This window comes from Phytophthora cinnamomi (genome assembly GCF_018691715.1).
Source record: "Phytophthora cinnamomi strain GKB4 chromosome Unknown Contig12, whole genome shotgun sequence".
In the NCBI taxonomy this organism is placed as follows: Eukaryota; Oomycota; class Peronosporomycetes; order Peronosporales; family Peronosporaceae; genus Phytophthora; species Phytophthora cinnamomi.
In genome coordinates, this window is record NW_027150945.1 from 178507 (window position 1) to 202059 (window position 23553).

Genomic DNA, 23553 nt, shown 5'->3' on the forward strand with positions numbered 1-23553 from the left:
CGGGGATGGTTGTACCTCGAAGAGTCGCCGCGTGCCGCTTGTGTTGGACCCCGAAAATTCCACTCTGTTTTTATGTTTGCTTTGCGGGGCTCAACCTCCCCCCCCCCTAAGGTCCCTATACAAATATCTAATGAAAATGGGCTGTTACGGCCTCTCCCATACTAAAACTAAGTCACTTCGCTGACCGACCCTTTAGCTCGCCGACCTCTTTGGCGAAACTACCCGGGTCGGTGTCCCGTGTACAAACTTGGACCGGACTGGCTCTGGTCACCGAATTATGTACCTTAGTGTGGAATCAGAAATCGCTTCACCACATTTGTGGTCTTGGGGCGCGGTTTTTTCTCAGTCAGCCTCGTAAATGCAGTGCGCTCTTCAGCTGGTGCAATTTTGCGGCCAAACGCTTGACAGAATTTGCACCACGCCCCGATAATTTTACCATCAGCAACACTTGCACTCAAAGGCTGAAGGCCAAGCTCAGCCGATCCATTTTTGTCGCTGCTCCAGAGGGGTGATTTTAGTTTGCACAAGGGCGGTGTTGACACAGTGGTTTGCACCAGTGACTTTAGGCTGTGGTGCGGTCTGTTGGTCTCCACGAGCTCCCTTCTTAGACCCTCGCCTTGATCCTTTTGTCTTCCCCATTCGTGCTAGGAGGTGGAGAGCGCCGAAAGGTGGAATGCACAGGCAGCGCGACGCGAATAGACTACGAGCTAGGGCATGTCCCCAATTAGGTATTTTGAAAAAATAGGATTAGGCATTTTGCACTTTCCCTTCACACAATATCTAATTTTGAGAGGCCTTGGAGTGCTACTTAGCAATGACTCAAACCTAATTAGCACTCGAAAGTACAAGATTCGCTACGTCGACTTCTCGTCCTTTGCGTCCTTCAATGAAGCAGCAATCTTTTCAGCATTCGTCTTGTAGTCCCAACGGCGTTTCACGATATGCTGCAACGTTTGCTTGTTCAGTGTTGCTAGTTTCCCTTCACGAACAAACCCGCCTAGGTTCTCTGGTGGAAGCGCAAACACGTTCGCTATCTCGTGCAAAAGATCGAAAATGTCGTCGACTGCAGTTGGAAGCGACGGAGATCGAAAAGCTTGGCGATACTCGCTGACATCGCGTAATAGCATGCAAGCACCGTCGGGGTCGAAGCGGAACTTGCGTAGGTGCTGGAGATACAGCTCTTTGAAGGATTGCGCAAGAGCAACAAGGAATCGGTCGCAATTCTCCTCAACCTGCCACAAAGCGAGTTAAACAATTACATGGTGCCACCATTTGCGTGCATATTAGGCGGGACTTACCAAGACGCGGCAGAGTGTTTGAACGAGTGGTTGCAGGTACTCGGTGCACTTTTGGCATGCCTTAGATGACGATAGCGACATACTCGCTTGCCCTCCAAGAAAGTCTCCTTTACCTTGGTTTACCGTCAGAATTTGACCAATCGTTTTCTCAATGACAGTTAGAGCCTGCTGGAGACTTGCAGCAATAGAGCGCTCAAGCTTATCGAGACACTTCCTTTTGCTCTCCTGACAAATTCTGGGGACGAAAAAGCATCCCAGTCAGTTACAGATACAATATAAACTAGACATCGCAACGTACGTCAGCTGGGTTGGCGAGTCTTCCTGTGAAGGGGCAATCCGCGCTTCGAATTGCTCGTCAAGGAAATCAATACGCTTGAATAGAGCCTGTCAGTTGTATATCATGAAAAACGTCAGCACTGTTAATCTGAGGGGCGGCTAGATAAACCCCACCTCTGTGACAATGAAATACTGCAAAGCAGACTCAGGTGCTATTAGGCGCTGGTCTTGTATGATTTCTCGCGCAAGTGTCGTAATTTTCTGGGATGAATAGTTCCAGTAAGTCAGTATGAAGGGAGATCAAGCTCGATAGATAACGTACGCTTAAGTATTCATCTCCAAATGAGGTAACAAAGGACGTGAATATCCTCGTCACCAACTCTCCACGTAGCTCCGAGTCTTTCAAAATAATCTTACACCGTTCAATGGCTTCATCCATCACTTCAGCATATTTAGCAGGGATATCATCATCTTCCACAAGTCCTCGAAGGCTCTCGAAGAAAACTAAAGTTGTTTCCAACTGCAGAGTGCCGCCATCTTTTTCGAGGGTAGAGGAAGAGATTGAGGTTGTTGACGACGACGACACCAATTGGGTGGAAGAACCTGATGGCGACGGTGTGGATGTAGTTGGTGCAGCCGATGCAGCTGAGGTTTTCGATTTAGAAGTGCCTCCTTTGGATTTTGAGACGACGGGTGGCTTGGGAAATTGCACTGCTGAGAAAATGTCCTTGAATTGGCCTTGCAGTAATTCCAACTCAGTCCTCAAGTATTTTTCTCGATGGTTTCCGAACAAGGAGTGCATTTGCAGATTGAGAAACGTATGGATTCGCTCATTGTCGACATTGTCGGTTGCAGACATGGGTCCCCTCGCAACATCGTCAATTCTGCCGGAATCTTGGTTCGAAAGCACTTCTCGCATATTAGTTTCAGCTTGATTTGTGTGTTCAATAGCTTCAATTTCGGACACCATTGCACACGTTTTTTCGTACGCAGCACAGAGCAATTTCACGTATCTTCGGTTGCTTTGCATGCTCGCCGACAAACTCGATTCAGAATCTGCTGCGGGTGAGGAGGAATCCGTAGCATTTGGAACAGGCGATAAACTCAATGGTTCCGTGTAGCGTCTGGTGTTGAGAAATTGGTCCAAGAACGATAAAATTCCGAACGCAGGATCATTGAAAAGACGTTCAACCAAAAGTTCGCGGATAGAGTCGCACGCTACATTTGGGAAAACATTGTCAACCACGGGGAATTGCTCCGTGCAGATAGTAAGTATTTTCGTGAAGAGTGCATCCAGGTCCTCGATGGGGTCTAACGACGAAACAGCAGGTTCCGCGGCCCTGCAGTACATTAGCGGAAACTTAGGGAACCGTAGTAGGCGTATATGAAGGGAATGAAACGTACTTGGCAAGCCTGTCGCACATAACGTTCCACACGTATCGATCTGCCACCTTCTCCTTGTCGTTATACTCGATTAGTGACTCGGCGCAATTGCGCATTCCCGCCGTGTTTCCCTTCTGCTGCTCGCTGGTAAACTCATTCAACAACTCATTCTCCGTCGTCTGGCTCAACCTCTCAATTTCAGCCACAGCGTAGGCAATCTCGGGGGACGAAAGCTCGGATGAGAACACGCTCATTTTCTTGACAATCCGTGACGCCTCGTGCAGCTGGTTCGGATCGTGCAGAATGTTGAAAAGTCTGTTGCTGGACTTGGTCAATTTGCTGCTAGGGTCGTTCAGCGCCAGCAACGCCTCCATGAGCTCGTCCGTCTCCAAAACTCTCGAGCGCTCCCCATCCAACCCCGACAATTTATCTCCAATCAGCACTGCCGATGAACTCACTTTCGTGAATCTCTCCTCCAAGTCCTCCATCTGCGCGCAAATGTCCTAAAAAGATAATATGCGTCAGCCTTAGAACTTTCACCCCTTCTAGAAGCACGACCTCCCAAACTCGTACATTTAATAGCAAATCAGGCTTCACGAGCCCCTCTTGGAACTTGCTGCTCACCCGTCGACTGTCCTGCTCCAGCTCTGCGATGCGGTTCGACACGAGTTTGCGGTGCTGCACGAGGCGGTCGATTGATTCCGTCAACACGCTCTGGAGCGCGTTTAGGGACGAGGTTTGCTGGGAGAAGGAGGCGTGACGTACCACACTGCCCTTGCTGGAATTGTCTGAAGTTGGGTCCATCGGCTCCCACGTGCTGCTCAGCAGCTCGTCCACCATCGTCTCGGCGTTGTAGGCGCTCGCCTGCGAGCGGCCCGAGTCGGCGGCAGCTGCCAGCAGCTTCTCCAGCTCCGCACTCGGGCCGGAGACACTGGGTCCATGCGCGTCAGACGCCATTATCCATGACCAAGCGCTGGGGGCCTCGTTGCCGTCGCCGCGCCCCGTCATGCAGAAAGGAAACTTCAACGAAGATCTTGCTGACCCCACTTATATACTAGTATATATGCTGTATTCATGTTGTCAAACCCGTTTATAGACTCTTATTAATGGCATGGTGAGATGGTATGACTGCAACCACCACAGCCCACAAACGCAGCTGGGGTTAACTCAAGAACGAACATACAGATCAACATAACACAATTTGATCTTGTTGAAAGCTACTCGAAGTATTGATCGACACTCACAACCGAAATATGGATGGTGGGGGTAGACTACGCCCTTGCTTGTGACTGCTGACATCACATGTACAACTGCTAGTATTGGGCAGTTGCGCCATCCACCAGGCACCAGGCTCGAGAAAAACGATCGCGTACAGCCGGCTGCAGGGTCCTCAATACGTAAGGCACGCGGGGCTACGCTTTCTGGGGGCACCGTCGTCGGCAGACTCTCTCGAACGTTGTCGTATCAATTCGCTTGCCCTGTATGTTGGTCGGCCTTATCGGATTCAAGATGAAATCGACGGATAACTTGAAAGGGGAACGCACTGGACAGTCGGTTGTCGCTACCAAACGCTCCGTAGCATTGGGTGTCGGCAGGAATTGCTTTCCGTGGGTCTTGCAGTAGCCTCGCATCTGCACGAATTTCTCGCAGTTGGGGACGCGACAGCGTCGACCACCCCCGTGTGATAGGCAAAAGCCCGTGTACTGCCCAAGTTTCTGGCATCCTTCGTAGGAGCATCGGCGACCGCCCCCATGCGCAACGCACAGACCCCGCGTTTGTGCTAACTTGTTGCAGTCCGAGGCGCGACAGCGCACTCCACCTCCGTGAGCTTTGCATAGTCTGCGGGTCTGGGCTCGCTTGCTGCACCCACGAACACTGCACTGTCGGTTGCTGGAAGATGTCATGGGGTCGAGTGGGTGTGCAGATCCCTCTTCTTCAGCTGGTGTGAGTGTCTGGCCGAAAATGCAGTTTTGACCTTGAGTCACAACTCGTGAGCTTTGTCCACAAACGCAATCGTATCGTCACTGCATAATCAATAAGAATTCACGATAACACGTAATGCACTTCAGGATTCAGCATTACCGGCTTGAATGTTGAACATTCTCAAGTCAACCTCAAGTCGGTTGACTTGGAGAAACTTCTCTAGGCACCCTCCCTCTCTCGCTAGCTCGTAGAATACGCCGCTCCCATTCTTCGTTGCCAAGACTGTCGAATTCCACGTCGCTAACGACCATGACGCGGTCCCGTTCAGCACCGTGCCCAGTCGATGAGCGATCGTCCTCGAAATCGCGATTGATCATCTTCTGCAGCTTCTTCTCCGTCGCGTCAATGGCAACTCCGGGTCAGCAGCGCGCGAGCGCATATACAGTAACTGCTGCTTGCCCACGCTGAAGTTCTCGCCATTTTCGTACACCAGCTGACCCTCCAGCGCCGACACCTGCGTCTTCATGCCCACCTTCTCCAGCGCGCTCCAGATCTCGACGCCCGTGAACTCGTCGAACAGGCTCATGTACGCGCGTAGCGAACCCTGGAACATCATAGGTGACTGCGGGATGATGGACAGGTTCGAACGCAACGTGCACATTGTCGATGAGGATACGGACGGATGATGCGGAAGAGCGCCATAGTGAAACTGGTCTTGCCGGCGCCGGTGAGTCCAACGATTCCGATCTTTTCCTTATTGCGGATTTCAAAGGAGGCATCTTTGAGCACTGGTTGATCATCTTGTTTGTAGCTGAAGACGACATCCTGGAACTCCACGGTGGAGGAGCAGAGCCATGTAGCTTCGGGCTCGATCACAAGTTGCCCGTGGCTTTTCCCTGAGGGGATTGACCCAAACTCGAGGATACGCTCGGGCTGACCATTTGAATTTCCAGCCAAGACCACGACTGCACAAGACGGGCGAGACCACCGTCGACACTGAGAACGAACGTGAATGCCAGCCCCACGAGACCGGAAGACAGGTAATCCCGCAGATGCACCAGCCCGGAAACTACAACGATGATGACGCCACAGCCAGTGAGCTGCATACGGCCCTGGAACCATTGCTGTGAAACTGTTGATGCGAACCAGCACCTGCTGTTCATGTCGTTGAGAATGAAGTTCTCGGTGACCATACGCCGAATAGTATCCTGAACGAATGCACGAATGACGACTACACGTTCCTCCGACTAAGAATCGTGGCTCAGTACGGGAGAAGACGAGACTTTCCATAAGCGCGAAATCCCCAGAGAAGGAGCGAGAAGGAAGTTGGCGACATTCACGTACATCCAAATCGGTGGGGTGATTAGAGTGCCCAAGAAGTTCACCATATACATAGCAATAGCAAGCTGGCACACCGTGACAGTAGCGGGCACACCATGATAGCAGCACCGGTTCCCAACGACGCGTATACTCTGATGTTGTAAGCTGCTTCGTCTTGGTTGTAAGAACCATCCTTCTGCCCAGTCCAGTGGCTCAGCAACAAGTCACTTCCGATCCGGAAAACCAGCCACAGCGTCTGGCGTCTGCACCGCGAAGAGAAAGACGCAAACCTTCACTCCTTCAAGTAGTCCAAGAAAATCGCCTTGGACACGCGACCTTCCTCGCGCTCCTCGTCGTCGATCAGTCGACCGGCACCCTTGTCCTGGATAGTGTTGCTGTCTTCATGTCGTCCTTGGCTGAGCGCGGAGATACTGGCAGCGTGTATGAGCGCTGCGACAACGTAACATTGTGGCGAGTAGCCGCAAACTTCCCACTTTCCACCAGCACCTGGCAATGCGAAAGCTCGACAACATCGAAACATCGATGACTGCGAGTTCTGCAAATGCTGCGAGGCCGATGATGTCGAACAACATGTACACCACGATGATGATCTGGAGAGGTGTGATCCAATTGTTGATCCCAAAGCCAGCCCACAGTACGTTGTCCACGTTCAGAATCGGCTGCGCGTCGCCCTCGCTACGATTTCCTGCTTGACTTTGTATCGGTTACTGTCGATATCTAGCTTTGTCACGCGTTAGAGCCGAATGGGAACCATGAAGCACGCGCGGGTGGGGCAGCTACTGTACACCGCGTAGTGTACACTACGTAACGACAATGACGAGCCACCTTGTTAAATGAAGCATCTACATACAACGACATTTTAAGCTTTAAAAACAGCTCATCACCCATCCCTACAGCATTTTAAACAATTCAATGAAAACTGTCTGAAGATCAAGGTTAGTATTGCTTGGCCGCCAACCCTAGAACTGCGACCCCTTCTTGTTACCAATACCCTTCTCATTCGCGTCCTTCCAGTCGTCCCAAGAGCGGTCCTTGTATGTCGCTTCCTCGACTAATGCTTCATCGTCCTCGTCACCGTCTTCCACTAGCTGGTCATACCGACGCGGTCCCTGCGGCGCCTCCCTGCTTCCGCAGCACCAAGTTGTGGCACACACCGTTAAAAATAACTCTTGAAGCAGAAATAAAGTAAAACTCAACGCACTGCTCTCTTTTCTGACGCTCCTGGGCGTCCGCAAGCTCCCGGTCCGCGTACTCCTCCAGCGACATGGTCGGCAGCCGGTGTCCAGGCTTGAACACGCCTGAGCGGATCGTTTCGCGCCGCATTTCCATTTGCGGGTTGATTCGTGTCACCTCCTGCATTCGCAACACACACCAAACAGTCAAAACTTCAACATCCACATAGAACCCAACACTTCCAATCTTCTGTAGCGCCGCCCGTACAATTCCCTGCCCTTGCGGCGGCGGCGGGGGTCGGTGCGCCTCGGAGAAGAGGTCCTGCTTCTCGCTGGACGCGTTCATCTTGAGCATGGTCTCGAGCATGTCCTTTTCCTGGTTGATGGAGGCCTGCTCCTCCATGCACTTGAGCACGGACAACTGGATGAAGGTCATGAGCTGCTCGCGCTCGAGGTCCTCGACGTCGTCGTCGTCCTCGTCTAGCTCGTCCGCGTCCTCGTTCTTGGCGCCACCCACGTGGGCGTCGCCCCTCTCCTCGCGGCGCTTCTGCACCGCCTGCAGCTTCTTCTCCATGTCGCGCTGCAGCTGGAAACGCTGCACCTTGTCGTCCCTCGAGAGCGAGAACTGCTTGCTCTCCACGCGCTCGTACTGCTCGCGGCGCTTCTGCTCGGTGAGGATGCCGCCGCGCTCGGCGCGGTCCAAGAACTCGGTGAGGAAGACGTCGGCCTCGCGCAGGAACTTGATGCGGAACACGACGTTGCGCGTGTGGTCCGAGGGGCCCTGGCGCTGCCCTCGCTCGTCCTTGGGCTGCTGTTGGAAGAAGCTCTGCTTGGGCGTGAGCATACCTAGGTAGTACTCGAGGCAGAAGGCGTACAGCTGCGTGTTGTGCAGCTCGAAGAAGCGCTCGTTGGCCGACAGCATGCCGTCTTGCTGCCGCTGCGCCACGCCCTGCTTCAGGTAGTGCAGGGCGCGCGAGAGCTCGTCCTGGAAGGCCTGCGAGTTGGGCTCCGACACGGCCGCGCTGGGGCTCTCCAGCGCCATGAACAGGCGGTGCGCCTCCACGTAGCTCACGCGGTCGGGCAGCGGCGCGGAAGAAGACGACGGAGACGCCATAGCCGATGAAGATGTGGGCAGTGAAGATGACCACCAAGCTCTGGTCCGTGACGTGGACCACACGGAGTTGGTGTCTAGAACACGAAATTGTACATGTGGTAATAATGGAGGTGGCTGCTCGACCAGGTCTTCGTAAGTGCTCGAGGGAAACCACAATGGTGGTGATCTACCACGTAGCGCTGGGTGTATAGGCAGAAGATGAGGTGATGCAATAGTGTGTGTGTGTGTGTGTGTGTGGGGGGGGGGGACTTGTAAAAAGGATGACGCAATGGACAAACTTTCTTCAATTCTGGCGAGTGGAATTTAGCTTCGCGCTTACTGTAGGGGAGGCGTCGAGCGTCTACGAGCGGCGTCCGTCGTCAGTCAACACAGCTTGACCACCTGTTGCGAGCCCTCAGCGACGAGATGATCGCTTGCAATACGGTAGGTCGCCTGCCTCCCTGGGCGTACGGGCGCTTGGCTTACTCCTTCTTGCCGGAGCCCGTGGCCATGCAGAACTCGCCGCGGAAGATCTGCACGAAGCCGATGCTCAGGCCGACGAACATGGCGGTGAGCAGCGGGCCGTCCGAGTCGCGCTTGATGTAGGTGGGGCGCTTGACCGTGGCGAACAGCTTCTGGTCGGCGGCGATGTGGCTCTCCTTGTTCACGAGGCCGGAGTAGGCGCGGCGCTGGGCGCCGGCGGCGAGGCGAGCGGTCTGGCGGGCGAGCATCTTAGAGAACAGGGAGGGAACGAACTTCACGCCTGGAGCTTCTTTTCTTCACTGGAGCGCCTCGGAGGGTGGGGGGCACCAACGGAAGGAGACAAAGACAAGGAGTCGCAACCTCCCTCAGCCGCACGATGCGTAACCCGGGTACACTGTACCTACTTTTCGTACCTCGGGTTACGCGACGTCAAGTACAGTGGTTCCCCTCGTTACGTCCGCCACTACTTTCAATACCCTGATATTTTTGTTAATGATGGTGCCAAATTAATACAGTTTTTGAACCAGATAGTTCCTCCATGATTGGATACCAGTGTGGAAAAACCTAAATCACGCGGTCATATCGAGGGGAAGCACTGTACTCTGGCGCCGGTGTAAGCCACATAAAAGCCGTTGGTCAGCATTGGTAGTAATGTCAATTTCGCCCATTAAATAATTTAATCATTTAGGAGACGATTTTGCTTTACTTACTGTATTAATATTACTAATTGAGTGCGTGAAAATGTAATATCAATAAAATAGTTACTAATAGTAATATTAAAATTGCCTTACCAAAGATTCCGCTCGCATTTCCTCACCCGCTCAATCTCTTCGTCGTTGTGATGAAGAATTAGCTGGCTCTGGGCTCGCTCATTTCTCGTGCGTGTGGGGAGAGGGATCATTACAAACGAACCTGTCGAAAAGACTCTTGAAAAGCTGTTGAGGAGGAACGGACGTCCCGAGCTCGGGAGGGTTTGTAATGGCCAATATCAGCCGGAATCCCAACACCAGATTTACGACTCGCTGTTGCTTGAGCAAGGTTGTCAGATTTCACGAGAGCAGCTTCACCCACCTCCGTGCCATGAATTGTCACAGATATCCCTTAACTGCTTGTTGGGAACGACCGACCGTCTGGTTGATCGTTATTCCTGAGGGTTAGAACGCACCCTGGACTGCAAAAACTGCGCATAGAGATGACCCATTGTGCGCGTCCTTCGAAGGTGTTGACCCTGGAATTTAGTAGGATGTTTAGTAATTTTGTTAGTACTGATATCGAGATTTTTTCCATCTAAGTTTTTTTTAGAACTAACGACTATACTTGGAACTTATACTAATAGTATCTGTATTAGTACTCTGCTATTAGTAGTGTGTAGTACTGAGATTTGTTTTACTCCCAGTCCCTGGCTGTAATACTATGTGACGAATGGTGGGTAGAAATTTTATATTGTTAGTATACATTAATCATAACATGATAAATTATTTATAAATGAAGTTATTTTTACAAAAATGTTGTAATGTTTTCCACAGATTTTATAAAATATTTGTTACAGTTGAAGAGGATAGAAACTACAGGGATGTACTAGGATATGAAACCAAGGAATACCAAATCACTCTAACCAATAGCAAAATACGCTCAGTTGTGTCATCTTGCAACAAAACCTTCTTCATCATGCCCGCAAAATGATGAATTACGCTCGCAGAACCTATTGTTAGACTTGGTTTCAAAACGTTTTTTTTACTGTTAAGAAGCAGCAATTTTTCAGAAAGAACGCATTCATCCGATCACACAAAGGAGCACCCTCAATTTTGTCGATTGCTGGTGCTGCAACTGGTCGATGACGAACGACCGGAAATCATTGGCCTGCGTGGCTACCGTATGAGAGAGTTCATGGATAGCAACGTCATGACTGGGTTTCGTTCTTCGATCGAGAACGGGCATACGACCAGGGATTAATGGTAGCGGTAAAAAGTGCGTAGTATTACCGGTACTACCCAGTACTCTAAAGGGTGGTCCTACTATACTTGTACATGTAGAGATTTTAAAAAGGGTAGTAGTAATAGTAATATCATTACTACTCCACTACTACCCACGGCTGCTCACCTTTGCGCGCGTCCTGCTTCGCGATCTCGTCCCTGTTGTGCCTGAGTAGTAGTTGTTTCTCTGCGCGTCTGCTATCCGTGCGGGCTCGAAGAGGCTCCGTCACAATCCCCCCGTGGAGAACACTCGCTCCTGAAACCCCGATGACGATATATTGCCGAGGTGCATGCATGGTAGCAGAACAATAGAAGGGAGTCGATTCTCACCTGCATCGTGAAACCACATCAGTACGTCTCCTCGGCAAGGTTTGGCGAAGGTACGTAGTCGGAGTCCAGATACTGCTAGACGGCGCACTTAATGGTGTAGGGGGATCGAGATTTTTTTGGCAGAGAAGGATGCTGCTGGGGCGGTGATTTCAACGTCTGGATAGACCACCTGAACACAATTCAGACTGCAAAATCTACGAGTCGTAGTGTGAGAACGAACAGCAGTAATAACGCTAGAGAATATTCGCATCGTACCTCTTGTTGAGTGCCGAATTTGAACCTTCAAACACACCGAAAGCGCATATTATGTGCTATCGGTGTGCCCCATATTGTATGGTGTATGAGCTTGGAATATACACTACATGGACCTCGTTTGATCTCGTCGCCCTCCTGGCAACCGTTCACAGCGCAGCCCATACATCGTTTGTCGGGTTATGACACGGTTTCAGGAATGGTGATCTTCCCCGGGCGATGAAACGAGAACCAGTCAATCTAGAATTGCAGGATGGGAGTCGTGGTTGTCAACTCGCCAGTAGTACTCTTGGAGTACTATAGTAGTATGTTGAATTCAGCGAATTACTACTATAGGTAGTAGTGAATATCGCACAATACGGTAGTAGTAGTACTGTCGGAAACTATTTTGGCAAGTACTACTAATCCCTTATCAGACAGCGGATCAGACGGTCGCGTAGGGTCGACGAGGACGGCGGAGTTGGTGTGGACCAGCAAGTGCTATCGATTACAATGTGGACTACGTAGTGTTCGGAGTAGCTGAGTTCTATTGAGCAAATCCAGAATTTGCAAAACCTAAAAACGCAAAACCCCACACCCTATACATTGCTGAGAGCTCCGCTGGTAAGTAGGCAGATGCAAATCAGGACACATGTCATCAGCCAGCATCGATGGCAGCAACTGGACTTGAATTTGAGTGGCATCCGCTCTCAAGAGAGAAGCAAGGTGACAAGAACATGATTTTATGTATGCAATAGGCATGTGGATTTGATGATACGGCGGTGTGGTCTGATTACAGTCAAGTCCGAGATGCAGTGGAGCTTCAACATCTGGGGCGTTTAGATGCATGACCAATACCCTGGTTTGCTGTGTGCCTCGCAGCATATGAGAGATTGAGGGCTGGTCCTGGCGATATAGCTACCCGTGGCACGCGTCATGAGCTAACAGTCCACAATAATTTGAATAAGCCGATGCGATGAGAAACACGTAGGAGAGGGCATTGTAGACCTCACGTAACCAGCACTGCTTTTGGTCTTTGATTTCTGTCATCAATAAACTTTCTGCTTTGGAAACAATATTCGCGACAAAGATATTTTGCGCTCTTCGAAGTGTGAGTTTGTCGATTTTGCGGTAGAGTGGCCTCTGGGACGAAGGTGAATGGCAGTGCACCGACGAGATGATGGCGCACAGGTGACGGAAGAAGACGACCGCGGTCCAAGACGAAGGTTCCGGGTAAGAGGCGGCGGCTTAGATCTGAGTAGGCTGGGTTGCCGGGTGGACCAGGACCTGTCTCTGACAGTCCGATCAAGCGGCCCAAGATCGAGGACACCGATCCACGACCCCGATCCAGGAGTTATAAACCAGGTTGACGATAGGAGACACGACAGGTAACGTTAGGCATGGAACCGAAGCTTGGCAAGCTTCAAGGTAGTCAATCGACAGCATAAGATAGGGTAAAACTCAGTCCCAAATTTTCTTTGTTGCACGCAACCGGATCTCCTTCCCTCGTGTCTCAAGGACCACCAAGCACCGGCAAGAAGAGCTGAAAGGAACCCCCCCCCCCCAAGGCGCTTGCTGGATTCGGGTACTCACCCCACTCAGCCTCGTGCCCAATAGGAGGGACAAAATAAAGGATGCTGTCGCAGCGCGCCCGATGCCGCACGCCCGGCGAAGAATTTGCTGGCCTGACAGCCGTCGCACACAAGACCGAATAGACCCGATAACGCCACGCAAACCCAAGGAAGCGGCGGTCACGATAATCACCGCACACCCCAGAGACGTAACGTCAAGAAAGAACACTTTTGACGCTTCCGCTTCATTTATTGCCCCAAGCCGTCTGAAATACGCTACTCAAGAATCGGGGAAAAGTACCCAACGCCACCGCTATCCGGAAGCGACGGGTTTGTGTCAGGACTATTTGCGGGTTTCTGCGAAGGCGCAACTCCACAATCTCTTTTTTGCTCGTGGCGACTGAAGGTTCCCTGTCGGCGTTGGACTCAAGCCTACCTGTGAAAGTCCAATCGCACGCACGATCCCACCTATCAAATAGACTACCTATGATAGTTACTAATATGTGTATACTACACAATGTACCCATATCTAGATGAGTGGACAGCGGCAACAACCTCCTACCAACAACTTAACTTTTTAAAACACAACTCTTTTCACCTCCTCGACCTCAAGCGCTTTCCTCTGTTCTCGCCCTCCTAAGCTAGACCTTAACAGGTTATGAGCCCAACGCAAGCCTCGCCCGTGAACGACCATGACTTTCCTCGCCTGAATGGCAGGAACTTCGTCGTTTGGAAGACCCGCGTCACCGCTGCGCTCGACGGCAAGAATCTCCTCGGCTTCGTCACCCAACCGGACTACGCTGGTGACTCCGACGTAGACCTCGGTCAGGACGAAAAACTCAACCCAGCGCTCGCCGAGCAGCATGACGTGTCCAAGTCCGACTTGCAAGAAGACTCCTCATCGAGCGACTCCTCTGATGGCAGGTCGGATGGTTCCGCTGGAGACGACGGCGATGTGGACATGGGGCAAGAAAAACTTCCCGTGATCCAGTACTTCACTGCACAAAAGCACCAAGTGTTGGACTGAGCTGAGAAGCTGAAGGCCAAGAGTCAACAAATGAGCTCCAGGAAGCTACGCCTCATGGAAGCGAAGACCAAGGCGTTCCTTATCAGGACCATCGGCGATCAATACGTCATCATGGTCAAAGAGAAAACTTCGGCGTACGAGATCTACCAGACGCTCTGTAGCAAGTACGAGGGTGCGGCCGTACACGACGACCCGTACTACATCCAGTCGTACCTCATGGCTTTGAAGTATGAAGAAGGAAGCGACCTCGCAAACTTCATCTTCGACCTAGAGAGCGCCATGACGGCAGCCGCTGATTCAACGAACAGTGTGCTCAGCGACGAGCAGAAATCGCTCTACTTGTATCATGCTCTGCCGACTGATTGGAAGTCTGAACTCGCGGTCTGGAAAGGCAGCAGGAAGTTCATCTCGTACTAAGATCTCAAGCGCAAAAACGAGACTAAGATTCAAAATGAACTAGCTCGCAACCGCTATGTGCTCAACCAAGGGACCCCAGAATCTCGGGAGATCCGTGCTGAAACGGCCATGCCAGCCTCAGCACTCGAACAAGTTCCCGTGGTAGCCCCACCTAAGGTGGATACGGCCCTAGTGTCATCGCTCAAGTGCACTTACTGCCACCATGACAACCACGACACGGTTGAGTGCTTCATCCTGCAGCTGCACCTCTACAATGGCCAAATCAAGGCGGGCACGGTGCTTCCAGCAAATTTCAAGCTGAAGCCACCCCAGCAGCGCCAGCAGCCGCTGCAACACCAGCATCCCTACAAGGGCAACTACAGTGGCAAGAGTGGAAACCAGTCCCGCAACAACAACAAGGACTCGCGCAATGGAAACCATGGAAACCAGGGTAGACTCCAAGAGCGCAACAAGTATCATGGCCGCCGAAACCGTGACGACGATGACAACAGTGACTATGGCATCGTTGCATTCACGACGCTGGACCTTAACCAAGGACCAGAAGAACTGAGCCTCACTGCCCTCGAGTCTGATCATGATCCTACGTGGACTGTCGACTCTGGCTGCACCCGTCATGTAACGTCAAGCCCGAAGTGGTTCAAGACACTCAAGCCCACTGCTGGAAAAGCCATCACGGTCGGTGGAAATCACCAGATTCCCATCAAGGGAACTGGAAATGTGGAAATGAAAATCAAGGACATCAAGGGGAAGGAGCGGATCATCGCTTTCAATGACGTGCTATACACACCCGACCTGAAGTTTAACCTGATCTCGGTTCGCCAAACCATTGGGAGCGATTTCAAGATCAACTTCCCCAACGCCAAGAAGTGTGTCCTGTTCTTCGCTCACCGCATCAAATTCGAAGCTAAGACTGGAGACGGCAAGTCCCTCTACCAGTTCCAAGCTAAACCAACGGACTCTGATCAAGAAGCCCATGTGGCCACCTCAGGTACGTCTGACAATGTTCTATTATGGCGCAAACGAATGGGTCATCCTAACTTCCGCATTATGCAGGATCTGGCTAAGGAATGCACCGTCACGGACATGGGACTGTCGAACTTCGACCCAAAACGAGACTACTTTTGCTCGACCTGCACATAAGCTAAGTGTAACTGGGTTACACACACAAGTGACAACAGTCACTTGTGCATGACAACGGTCACAAGTGACAACTGTCACATGTGCATGACATTTGTCTTATGGTTTAACAGATAAATATCTGTTAAAGGTTTTAGATACTTCCTCACCTTGGTGTAAGTCACACCAATGGATACATTGAAGTGGGCCACCACAATGAGTACCCAAAGATCCTATTGGTAGAAAGCAGCATCTTTCTGCCAATTAGAGACGTGCATATTGGCGGGGCTCTGACAGCCAGCCGCTGTCAACCCCTTTTATAGATGATAAAAAGTTTTAGCAGTTTTGGAAGGAAGATCAATTTACAAACAATACAGTACTCAGTTTACCTTAAACTAGCTACTTGGTGTTTTATTTGATTTATATTATACTTGTGGACTCAAGTATAATTAATTCAAATTATTAATAAACTCCTACGCTTCCTCATACACGTTGCGCAACGTGTAAGCTAAAGTAGTGAGTCAAGTTAGACCCACTACACCTGGTAGCACTTTGTAGTCCGTCCAACAACCGACTACGTGACGTTCGTACACCCTGTACGAACGCGGAGCCGAGAACCCCATGAGCACGGAGGTGCCCATGGAGAGCTCCAATACGCCTGCAACCCATGTTGCACGCGCGGACTACCCCCACCTGTCAGATCTAGAGTGGGAAGCCCTCCAACGACTGTCAACAGTCATTGGGGAGGCGGCGATAGCTACGATGCTGCGTACGCTATCGCCGACAGAGCAACATGGTGTTGCTCTGGGGTTCATCATGAAGGAGCAGCGCGATGCTGCTTCCTCAGCGACGGCGTCGTCGGGGACGACACCGCGTGCTCAGTCATTGAAACGGAGTGTAAGCAACTACGTGGGAAGAGAGGGTGAGCCTCCCCTCCGATGGCTTGTCGAACTCGACACAGCCATTGTGGCTCGACGTATCGTCGACCCGTTGTCAAAGGTTGCGTTCGCCATGTCATGTCTTGGCGGACGGGCGAGGAGTTGGGCGTACGGACGCCGACTCTCAGATTCTACGTGCTTTAGCACGTACGAGACATTAAAAGAGGAGCTCAGACAACCGTTTGAGACCCCACAAAATGAGTTCCGGTCGAGGGCGGAATTCCTCGACCTTCAGCAGGGTAAGCATGACGTACATGCTTACGCGCAGCGTGCACGGTACTTGGTCTCGAACATCGTGACCAACCCGATAGACGAGGCGACTAAAGTCGTCACGTTCATGTGGTGTTGGGTTTTGATTGTGAAGCGAGAGCGCCACGCCGAGGTCTAACGGCATCGAGGCTTTGAGAGGAGAAGACCGAGGTCTCCTATTGGCTACACACATTTACCGTGCCAGAGTGACAGGACACTAGTTAGTGACTGTGGGGCACGGCGGGTCCTAATAAATTCCCGCCGAGCCCTCCAGGTAGTCATAGTGGATACCCTTTTTGCCTCTTATTAGGAATCCGGACTTAAGGCGAATGCTCGTCCGGTTGTAGGATCAGACCGAAAGCTCGGTCAACACTAGATATTTGTATAGACATTAGGGATTAGTTATAGTCGAGGCCTCACCGCCTCTAACTATTAGATCAGAGCAGAATATTCCCCCCAAGCCATCAGGGTCAAGTCCGTCTACGGTAAGTCTAGCTAGCTTAGCTGTAGGGTCTGAATACGCTCGGCCGACGCGGGGTATGTCTGCCGGTGAGCTTAAGGTACATTGACCGAGAGTTCGCCCTGGTAAGGCCAAGAGTGGATAGTGGCCGAGTGTTGGGAGGTAGAGAGTCCTCCCTGTACGTTTGTACGTTGACCTGGGTGCGTGGCGTGGCCCCCCAGTGTATTTGACTCTTTGGCCGAGGTTTAACCTCGGCGCCCCTGTCAAAGGCCTTGACCGGCCCGGTACCCTTCCTTTCTGAGGGACCACAGTGGGTTTAGCGCGACAGCGTTTATATTTACGCACCCCAGCCGTTGCTCGTGGCTGGCGGTGCATGTGTGTGGGCTCTACCTACCTGACCGATACTTCAACACAAGGCATATTTCTAGCCCGGTGTAAGGGATCGGACCTGGTCTTCAGGTTTAATCCCAACAATCTTCGCCGACCTTTCGAGGGAAGCGTGTATTGTTGGTAGGACTCGTCCCATTTGTCGAGGCTGAGGGACGAGGACTCGTAAAATCGTGAATTCCTACACGACAACTGGTGCCGCGACTCGGGACTGGTGTGACCGAGTGTTTGTTGTTACGGTCTGTGTAGGTATTGCCCCTTAACGAGCATTGAGGAGAGAAGGATGACGAAGAGAGAAGAGAACAAGAACAAGAAGAACAAGGTGGCGAACGGATCCAAGTCAGCGGTACCAGCAACGCCGGCAAAGTCGACGCGCGGACCCACCGAGTACTCGTCAACCGTCGCTAGCGACTTGACGTCTCGGTTGTCGGTGATCACCGAACGGTCGGTCAGCTTCGAAGAGTCGGTGGATGAAGATTCCGACGCCAAGGATGAAATGATGGACTATGATGACCTGGAAGAGAAGTCATCTGCAGCGATGCAGGAGACGGACGACCAGGAAGACGCGATGTTGTCCGCGGGACACAGCGGGGTTCCCCGCTCGCTCTCGCGAAACCTCGTCGAAGAATTTGATGAAGTGGCGGAGCCGGACCACGCCTACGACGACTATGAGGACGGCACCGAGGGCACGAAAGCCCTGGTGCAGGTTACTAAGGGTCCTCAAGTTGCCCAAGGCAACCGGCCGCCGATGAATGGCAACACTTCAGCTGCAAACAAGGTGCTTGGACGAGTGTTCAAGCAGATGATGGAAGAAAGCGAGTGGATGATTCTCGCCCAAGTCAATCCGACAAGCCATCTGGGTGGAGTTGAAGGGCGAGCTGGCCTGGCCAGTAAGCTCTATCAATACCACTCAGGTGGCCGAGGACACGGTCTCGCTCAATAGGGCTATGGGGTGTGAGCCGCAAACCCACCCCTCGGATGCTGCAATCCGTGACTGGCCCCCTGCCATAGCTGGCCGTGAGCTCCAGAAGTGGAAGCGCAAGCTCCGTCTGAGCTTTGACACCACATACATCGGTCTGGCTGGCCAAATCAAGGCCTCGGCGGAGCAGGAGGAGGACGACCCGTCGAAAGTCCCACTCCCACAGACGCCTCAGAAGAAACCAGAGAGCTCGGCCAGACGGCAGACTACTGATGGTGTTTTCGGTCCGTACCGAGGGTACGCCGTACTTCCAAGATTCGCACATGGTGACTCCCCGGTCGACGAGTCGCGCGGAACGCATTTCGCGCACCGAGGGGTCGAAGCCCACTCGCAGTACACAACACGGGAAAACGAGCCGACGGTTCGCCCCTCGGTCGGCCTCCTTTGACGAGGATAGTGATGATGATGACTACCTGGACCACGTTGACGGCCGCGACAGTCCTAGTGACGAATTGGCCCGCCAGGTCCGGGAGGTGAGCGAGATGGAGCGCTTGAGCTCGACGCCGAGACTTGAGCTCGCTACCCACCGACCCCTCGCTCAGATCAAGCATTTTTCCGGAGCCCGCAACAAGAGTGAAAACTCGATGCAGTGGCTCCGAGCTTTCGTCTACGAGATGAAGGGCACTCACTCACCTCCCAACGAGTGGTGCATGGCGTTTGAGTTAAGCCTTCGGGACGGTGCCCTTCACTGGTACCGTCAACTTCCGAGGAAAACCAAACGTCAGTGGAAGTTGCTCAGCGACGCCTTCATTAAGTACTACTGCTCGCAATTCAAGCAGTCTGCTAAGGCTCGGTACTACTCGGCGAAGAGGGATGGTGCCGAGCACATTTGAGACTACCTAAATCGACTGAATGGCTACGCTCGCAACGCTGACCTCCAGTTCGAGAAGGGTGGTCTCGATGCGAAAACCCATGTGCACCGATTCCTCGAGTCGTGTGGGGACCGAGGGCTCGAACGGCGGCTCTGCCACGTTCGAGTGAAGGACATTCATGAGTTGGAAGACATGATTAATGACATCTTGAAGTTGGAGGAGCGTGGACAGTCCCGCGAGACTTCGGCTTACCCACCGAGAAGCCGTGAGAGTACTCGCCGACGCGATGACAAACGCCCCGAGGCTTCGCGGGACAGTTACTGACGCGATGACCGACGCACCGACTCTTCGCGTGACGGTTACCGTCGCGACCGATACGATCGTCGGGACCGAGACTTTGACCGCCGTCGCGATGACTCGCGCCATGCGCCGCGAATCTCGCTGGGAGAGGCTTCGCTCGCCGACATGCTGACCGAACTCCAAGTCCGAGGGTCTAGGGGTGGCCGGACCGAGCGTTCGTCACCGCGCCGACACTCGCACAGCAGTAGCTAGAGCGAAGCTGGCAACAGCCCCTACTCTGAGGACGATCAAAGTGGCGGCGACTATAGTGATGACTACAACTCCGAAGATGAAGGTGGGCACGTAGCCGCGGCGAACGATCATGAAAGACGTGCAGCAGCAGACGGGACCTATGCCCGCTCCGACCACCGTCAGCGCAAGAGTGGCGACTTCGGTTGAAACCTCGACCGAGGAAATCGAAACCTCGGCCGCGATAACCGCGAGGGTCGCCCCCGTCAATATGGACCGTGCGCTGCATGCGGAGGGCTCGGTCACTCGGCCCACTACTGCTACCGTCGCTGCAAGCTATGTCAGCAAGTGCATGATGTCGGAAAATGTGAAGCTCTTCAAGCGCTCACTTCTCTCCTTCGAACGAAGGTTGAGAAGAAGGACCTCACACCCGAACTCCAAGGCCTAGTCTTCGGTGGCCGTTTAAACTGGGCAGCCCGCCAACTGAAACTGGGTTGGTCCCAATCGGGCTGCCACAGTTAGCCGAACCCGCGATCGACGCAGACTGTGTCTACGCGTTCGTGGGGAAGTGCAAATGGCCGAACAATGACAAGGAATATGTGAACCCGATGGAAAATGAAAAGGAGAGAGGTGGAAACCTCGGTGGAGGTGAAATGAGCGACGCGAATGATGAAGATGAAAATGGAAGTGGCACATAGGCTTGGGTTTCAAGCGTAGTGCCGGTAGGACGCACCAGCCCAAAGCTCGGTGGAGTGCTGAAGCTACTCCCGGGCGAGAGGCTGGGGTGGTGGTCCGCGTGGAAATTCGACCAGAGGGCTCGGATGAGAGCTCTGACCCGAGGCACGGTGAATGATGTGCGCACCCGAGTCCTTTTGGACACAGGAGCGAATGTGAGTGTGATCTCGGAGAGATTTGCAAAGAAGTTGCGGCTGCGTGAAATTCAGGGTCACGGCCGCTGTATGGAAATACAAGGGTTTACCAAAGGAACGATGGCTACAGAGCGCTGAGCCTTGGTCAAAGTGACGCTCGGCTGGGAACGAGTGTACGAGTTTGAATTGTGGATTATGGATCATGGCGCCGGTGTGGACGTAGTCCTCGGCACCGACTTTATGATTCCGGCTGGTGTGCGCCTGGACATGTTCCACGCGACTGCCAAATTGCCGGGCGAGGTGAGCATTCCGCTCATCAAGACGAAGAACATGCTCGATGGACGAAGTCTCGGTCCGCACATCAACAGCTGACCCGCCGAGGATTTACTTATCCCCGGTCACGAGTGGGTTGGCTATCGACCACCGAAGCGCCAACCCTCGGAGGAGACCCACGAGCTGTGGATACGGGGTAAGGTCTCTCGAGTACAAGTGACCAATGTGAGCGACCGGCTGTTGTCGTGCCGGGCTCACACGCCCCTGCTCCTGTGGGTCCCAATTGGGGACCTCCCGTATGATGAGGGGTACACTCGGTTGGAGTCGACCAAGTACCGAGAATGACAGGTGGCCGCATTTGAGGAATTTCGCGACGAGGATTTGCTCCAGCGCGAGTACGAACTCTACCAGAAATGGCTCGCCGCGCAACCACCGGCAGTTGATCGGTCGATTTATCCAACCCCGGTCGGAATAAAACCTCGGCCGCCTGATGACTCGCCGGATCAGGCGTGTCGTTTAAGCTGCGCCGAGCTTTGGGAACTAGAACTCGCGAGGCGCGAAGAGATGGAGCAACTTGCCGCCGACGGTTCACCAGTGGGTGATGATCAGGCGGCGCTCCCTACTCAGCGCGCCGAGCTCGAGTACACTAGTACCGGGACTTCGGCGAAGGTTGCGAACGAAGTCACGTTTGACCAACCCAGCGACGATGGCTCCGACGTCAGCTCAGAACTAAGCGTGTCTACCGATGAGGCCCCAGAGGCGGCGGAATCCACTTAGTACCAACGTAAGCCTGGGCTGTCTGAAGACTCGGCCGAGGAGTCGGCGGGTGAAGACTCGATGGATACCCTAGAAGCAACGTACCTGTCTGTAGCTACTGCGTTGGCGACGGAAGAGGGCGTAGATGACGGGGGTGATCAGTCCTCGTCGGAGCACATGCCCAATGAGATCAATTTAGAGGACTACGCTCACGAGCTGGCGTTCCTTCCTGACCTAACGGAGACCTCGGTGACAGACCTCGACTACTCGGCGCCGAATGTGCGTCTCCCAGGGGTGAGCGCGGAACGCCAGGATCGCGTTGTTGAAGTGGTCAAGAAGCACGAGAAGATCATGATCTCTAGTGGAAATGCTTTGCCTCCGCCCGCTTATGGGGTGGTGTGTGATATCGAGGTGAACGAACACTCGCCCATCAAACAGAGAGCTCGGCGAGTGCCCCTTCGGCACCTACGAAAGTTGTACGAACTACTACGAGGCCTGCTCAAGGCAGGCCTGATAGCGTTTTCGAACAGCCCGTGGGCTTCGCTAATCGTGATTGTGTTGAAAAAGAACGGCGAGGACATCCGGCTGTGCATTGATTACAAGATGGTGAATGCCATCACCGCAATCATGGAATATGCAATGCCTCTGGTCGATGACCATCTCACCGACCTCGAGAAGTATCTGTGGTACTGCTCGTTGGATGCGGCAAGTGGATTTTGGGCGATTATGATGACAACGAGGGCTCGCCAAATCTCGGCCTTCGTGTGTGCCCTCGGTCACTTTGAGTGGCTCAGGATGCCTTTCGGACTAAAGAATGCACCAAAGATTTACCAACGCATGCTCGATAATGCTCTGTGGGGGTTTGTACAACCGAAAGGTGGATGGAAACACTACGCAGAGTTAATGCGGTGTGCGGAGGAGAGTGACCGAGACCTTGGTCGAACCCTCGGACGGACCCTGGCTGAACCGTCGGACGATCCGTCACCTTACCCAAACCAAGCACCCACGAAGTTTGAAGCAAGCTGCGACAGCACTCGGGCCGAGGACTCGGTCGCGGAACTCATTAATAGCCCGGCGGCCGACATGTTCGCGACTGGAGAACCCGTCGAGTCCTCGCTAGTCCCGGTGTTTGGGCGCCGATCATTTGTGGATGATATTTGCTTCGGGGGTGAGTCGTTTGACGACTGCCTCGAGACTTTGGACCGACTGCTCGCCCGCTTCGAAGAGTGCCGTATTAGTGTGAGCTTCACCAAGAGCATCTTTGTGCAGCCCAAGGTTGATTTTTTGTCGCATGAGGTGACGCGAGAAGGCATTAGAGCCGACCTAAAAAAGCTTAAAGCAGTAGCTGAGCTTTCATTTCCTCGGTCAAAAAAGGGCGTACAAGCATTCCTCGGTGCGCTAAACTACTACAGTAGGTTCATCCAAGACTTTGCGGTATATGGAACAGCCCTATATCAGCTGAAAGACGAAGGTTTCACGGACGGGGGTGACCTCAGTGCCGCCAGGCGAAGCTTTGCTGCATTACAACGAAAGGTCGGTGAGGCACCGATCCTCCGACACTTCGACCGTGACCGAGCAGTCCACGTAACACTCTTTGCAAATGAGTGGGCGCTCAGTACAACGCTGATGCAAGAGCACGGTGGAAAAATGCACCCGGTACGATTCTGC

At 52.9% G+C, this 23553-nt stretch overlaps 7 protein-coding genes across 7 annotated transcripts; 3 read left to right on the plus strand and 4 right to left on the minus strand.

Moving 5' to 3' along the window:
* Positions 1 to 854: 854 nt before the first annotated feature.
* IUM83_13520 (putative exocyst complex component) lies at positions 855 to 3965 on the minus strand (the record flags this gene model as incomplete). The annotated part of the gene is made up of 8 exons (XM_067938199.1): positions 855 to 1232; positions 1299 to 1533; positions 1597 to 1682; positions 1749 to 1835; positions 1897 to 1986; positions 2797 to 2914; positions 2979 to 3460; positions 3531 to 3965. 8 exons carry the CDS (start codon positions 3963 to 3965, stop codon positions 855 to 857), a joined length of 1911 nt encoding a protein of 636 aa, XP_067797830.1.
* Positions 3966 to 5253: 1288 nt separating this feature from the next.
* IUM83_13521 (ATP-binding Cassette (ABC) Superfamily) lies at positions 5254 to 5541 on the minus strand (the record flags this gene model as incomplete). The annotated part of the gene is made up of 1 exon (XM_067938200.1): positions 5254 to 5541. One exon carries the CDS (start codon positions 5539 to 5541, stop codon positions 5254 to 5256), a length of 288 nt encoding a protein of 95 aa, XP_067797866.1.
* Positions 5542 to 7180: 1639 nt separating this feature from the next.
* IUM83_13522 (tor signaling pathway regulator) lies at positions 7181 to 8507 on the minus strand (the record flags this gene model as incomplete). The annotated part of the gene is made up of 3 exons (XM_067938201.1): positions 7181 to 7343; positions 7423 to 7574; positions 7662 to 8507. 3 exons carry the CDS (start codon positions 8505 to 8507, stop codon positions 7181 to 7183), a joined length of 1161 nt encoding a protein of 386 aa, XP_067797832.1.
* A 461-nt stretch (positions 8508 to 8968) lies between these two features.
* On the minus strand, positions 8969 to 9217 carry IUM83_13523 (uncharacterized protein; the record flags this gene model as incomplete). The annotated part of the gene is made up of 1 exon (XM_067938202.1): positions 8969 to 9217. The coding sequence occupies one exon, from the start codon at positions 9215 to 9217 to the stop codon at positions 8969 to 8971; it is 249 nt and encodes an 82-aa protein (XP_067797945.1).
* Positions 9218 to 13732: 4515 nt separating this feature from the next.
* IUM83_13524 (uncharacterized protein) lies at positions 13733 to 14101 on the plus strand (the record flags this gene model as incomplete). The annotated part of the gene is made up of 1 exon (XM_067938203.1): positions 13733 to 14101. The coding sequence occupies one exon, from the start codon at positions 13733 to 13735 to the stop codon at positions 14099 to 14101; it is 369 nt and encodes a 122-aa protein (XP_067797877.1).
* Positions 14102 to 14131: 30 nt separating this feature from the next.
* On the plus strand, positions 14132 to 14518 carry IUM83_13525 (uncharacterized protein; the record flags this gene model as incomplete). The annotated part of the gene is made up of 1 exon (XM_067938204.1): positions 14132 to 14518. The coding sequence occupies one exon, from the start codon at positions 14132 to 14134 to the stop codon at positions 14516 to 14518; it is 387 nt and encodes a 128-aa protein (XP_067797833.1).
* Positions 14519 to 14626: 108 nt separating this feature from the next.
* Positions 14627 to 15658, plus strand: IUM83_13526 (Pol Polyprotein; the record flags this gene model as incomplete). Its single annotated transcript, XM_067938205.1, has 1 exon — positions 14627 to 15658. One exon carries the CDS (start codon positions 14627 to 14629, stop codon positions 15656 to 15658), a length of 1032 nt encoding a protein of 343 aa, XP_067797867.1.
* Between the last annotated feature and the right edge of the window lie 7895 nt (positions 15659 to 23553).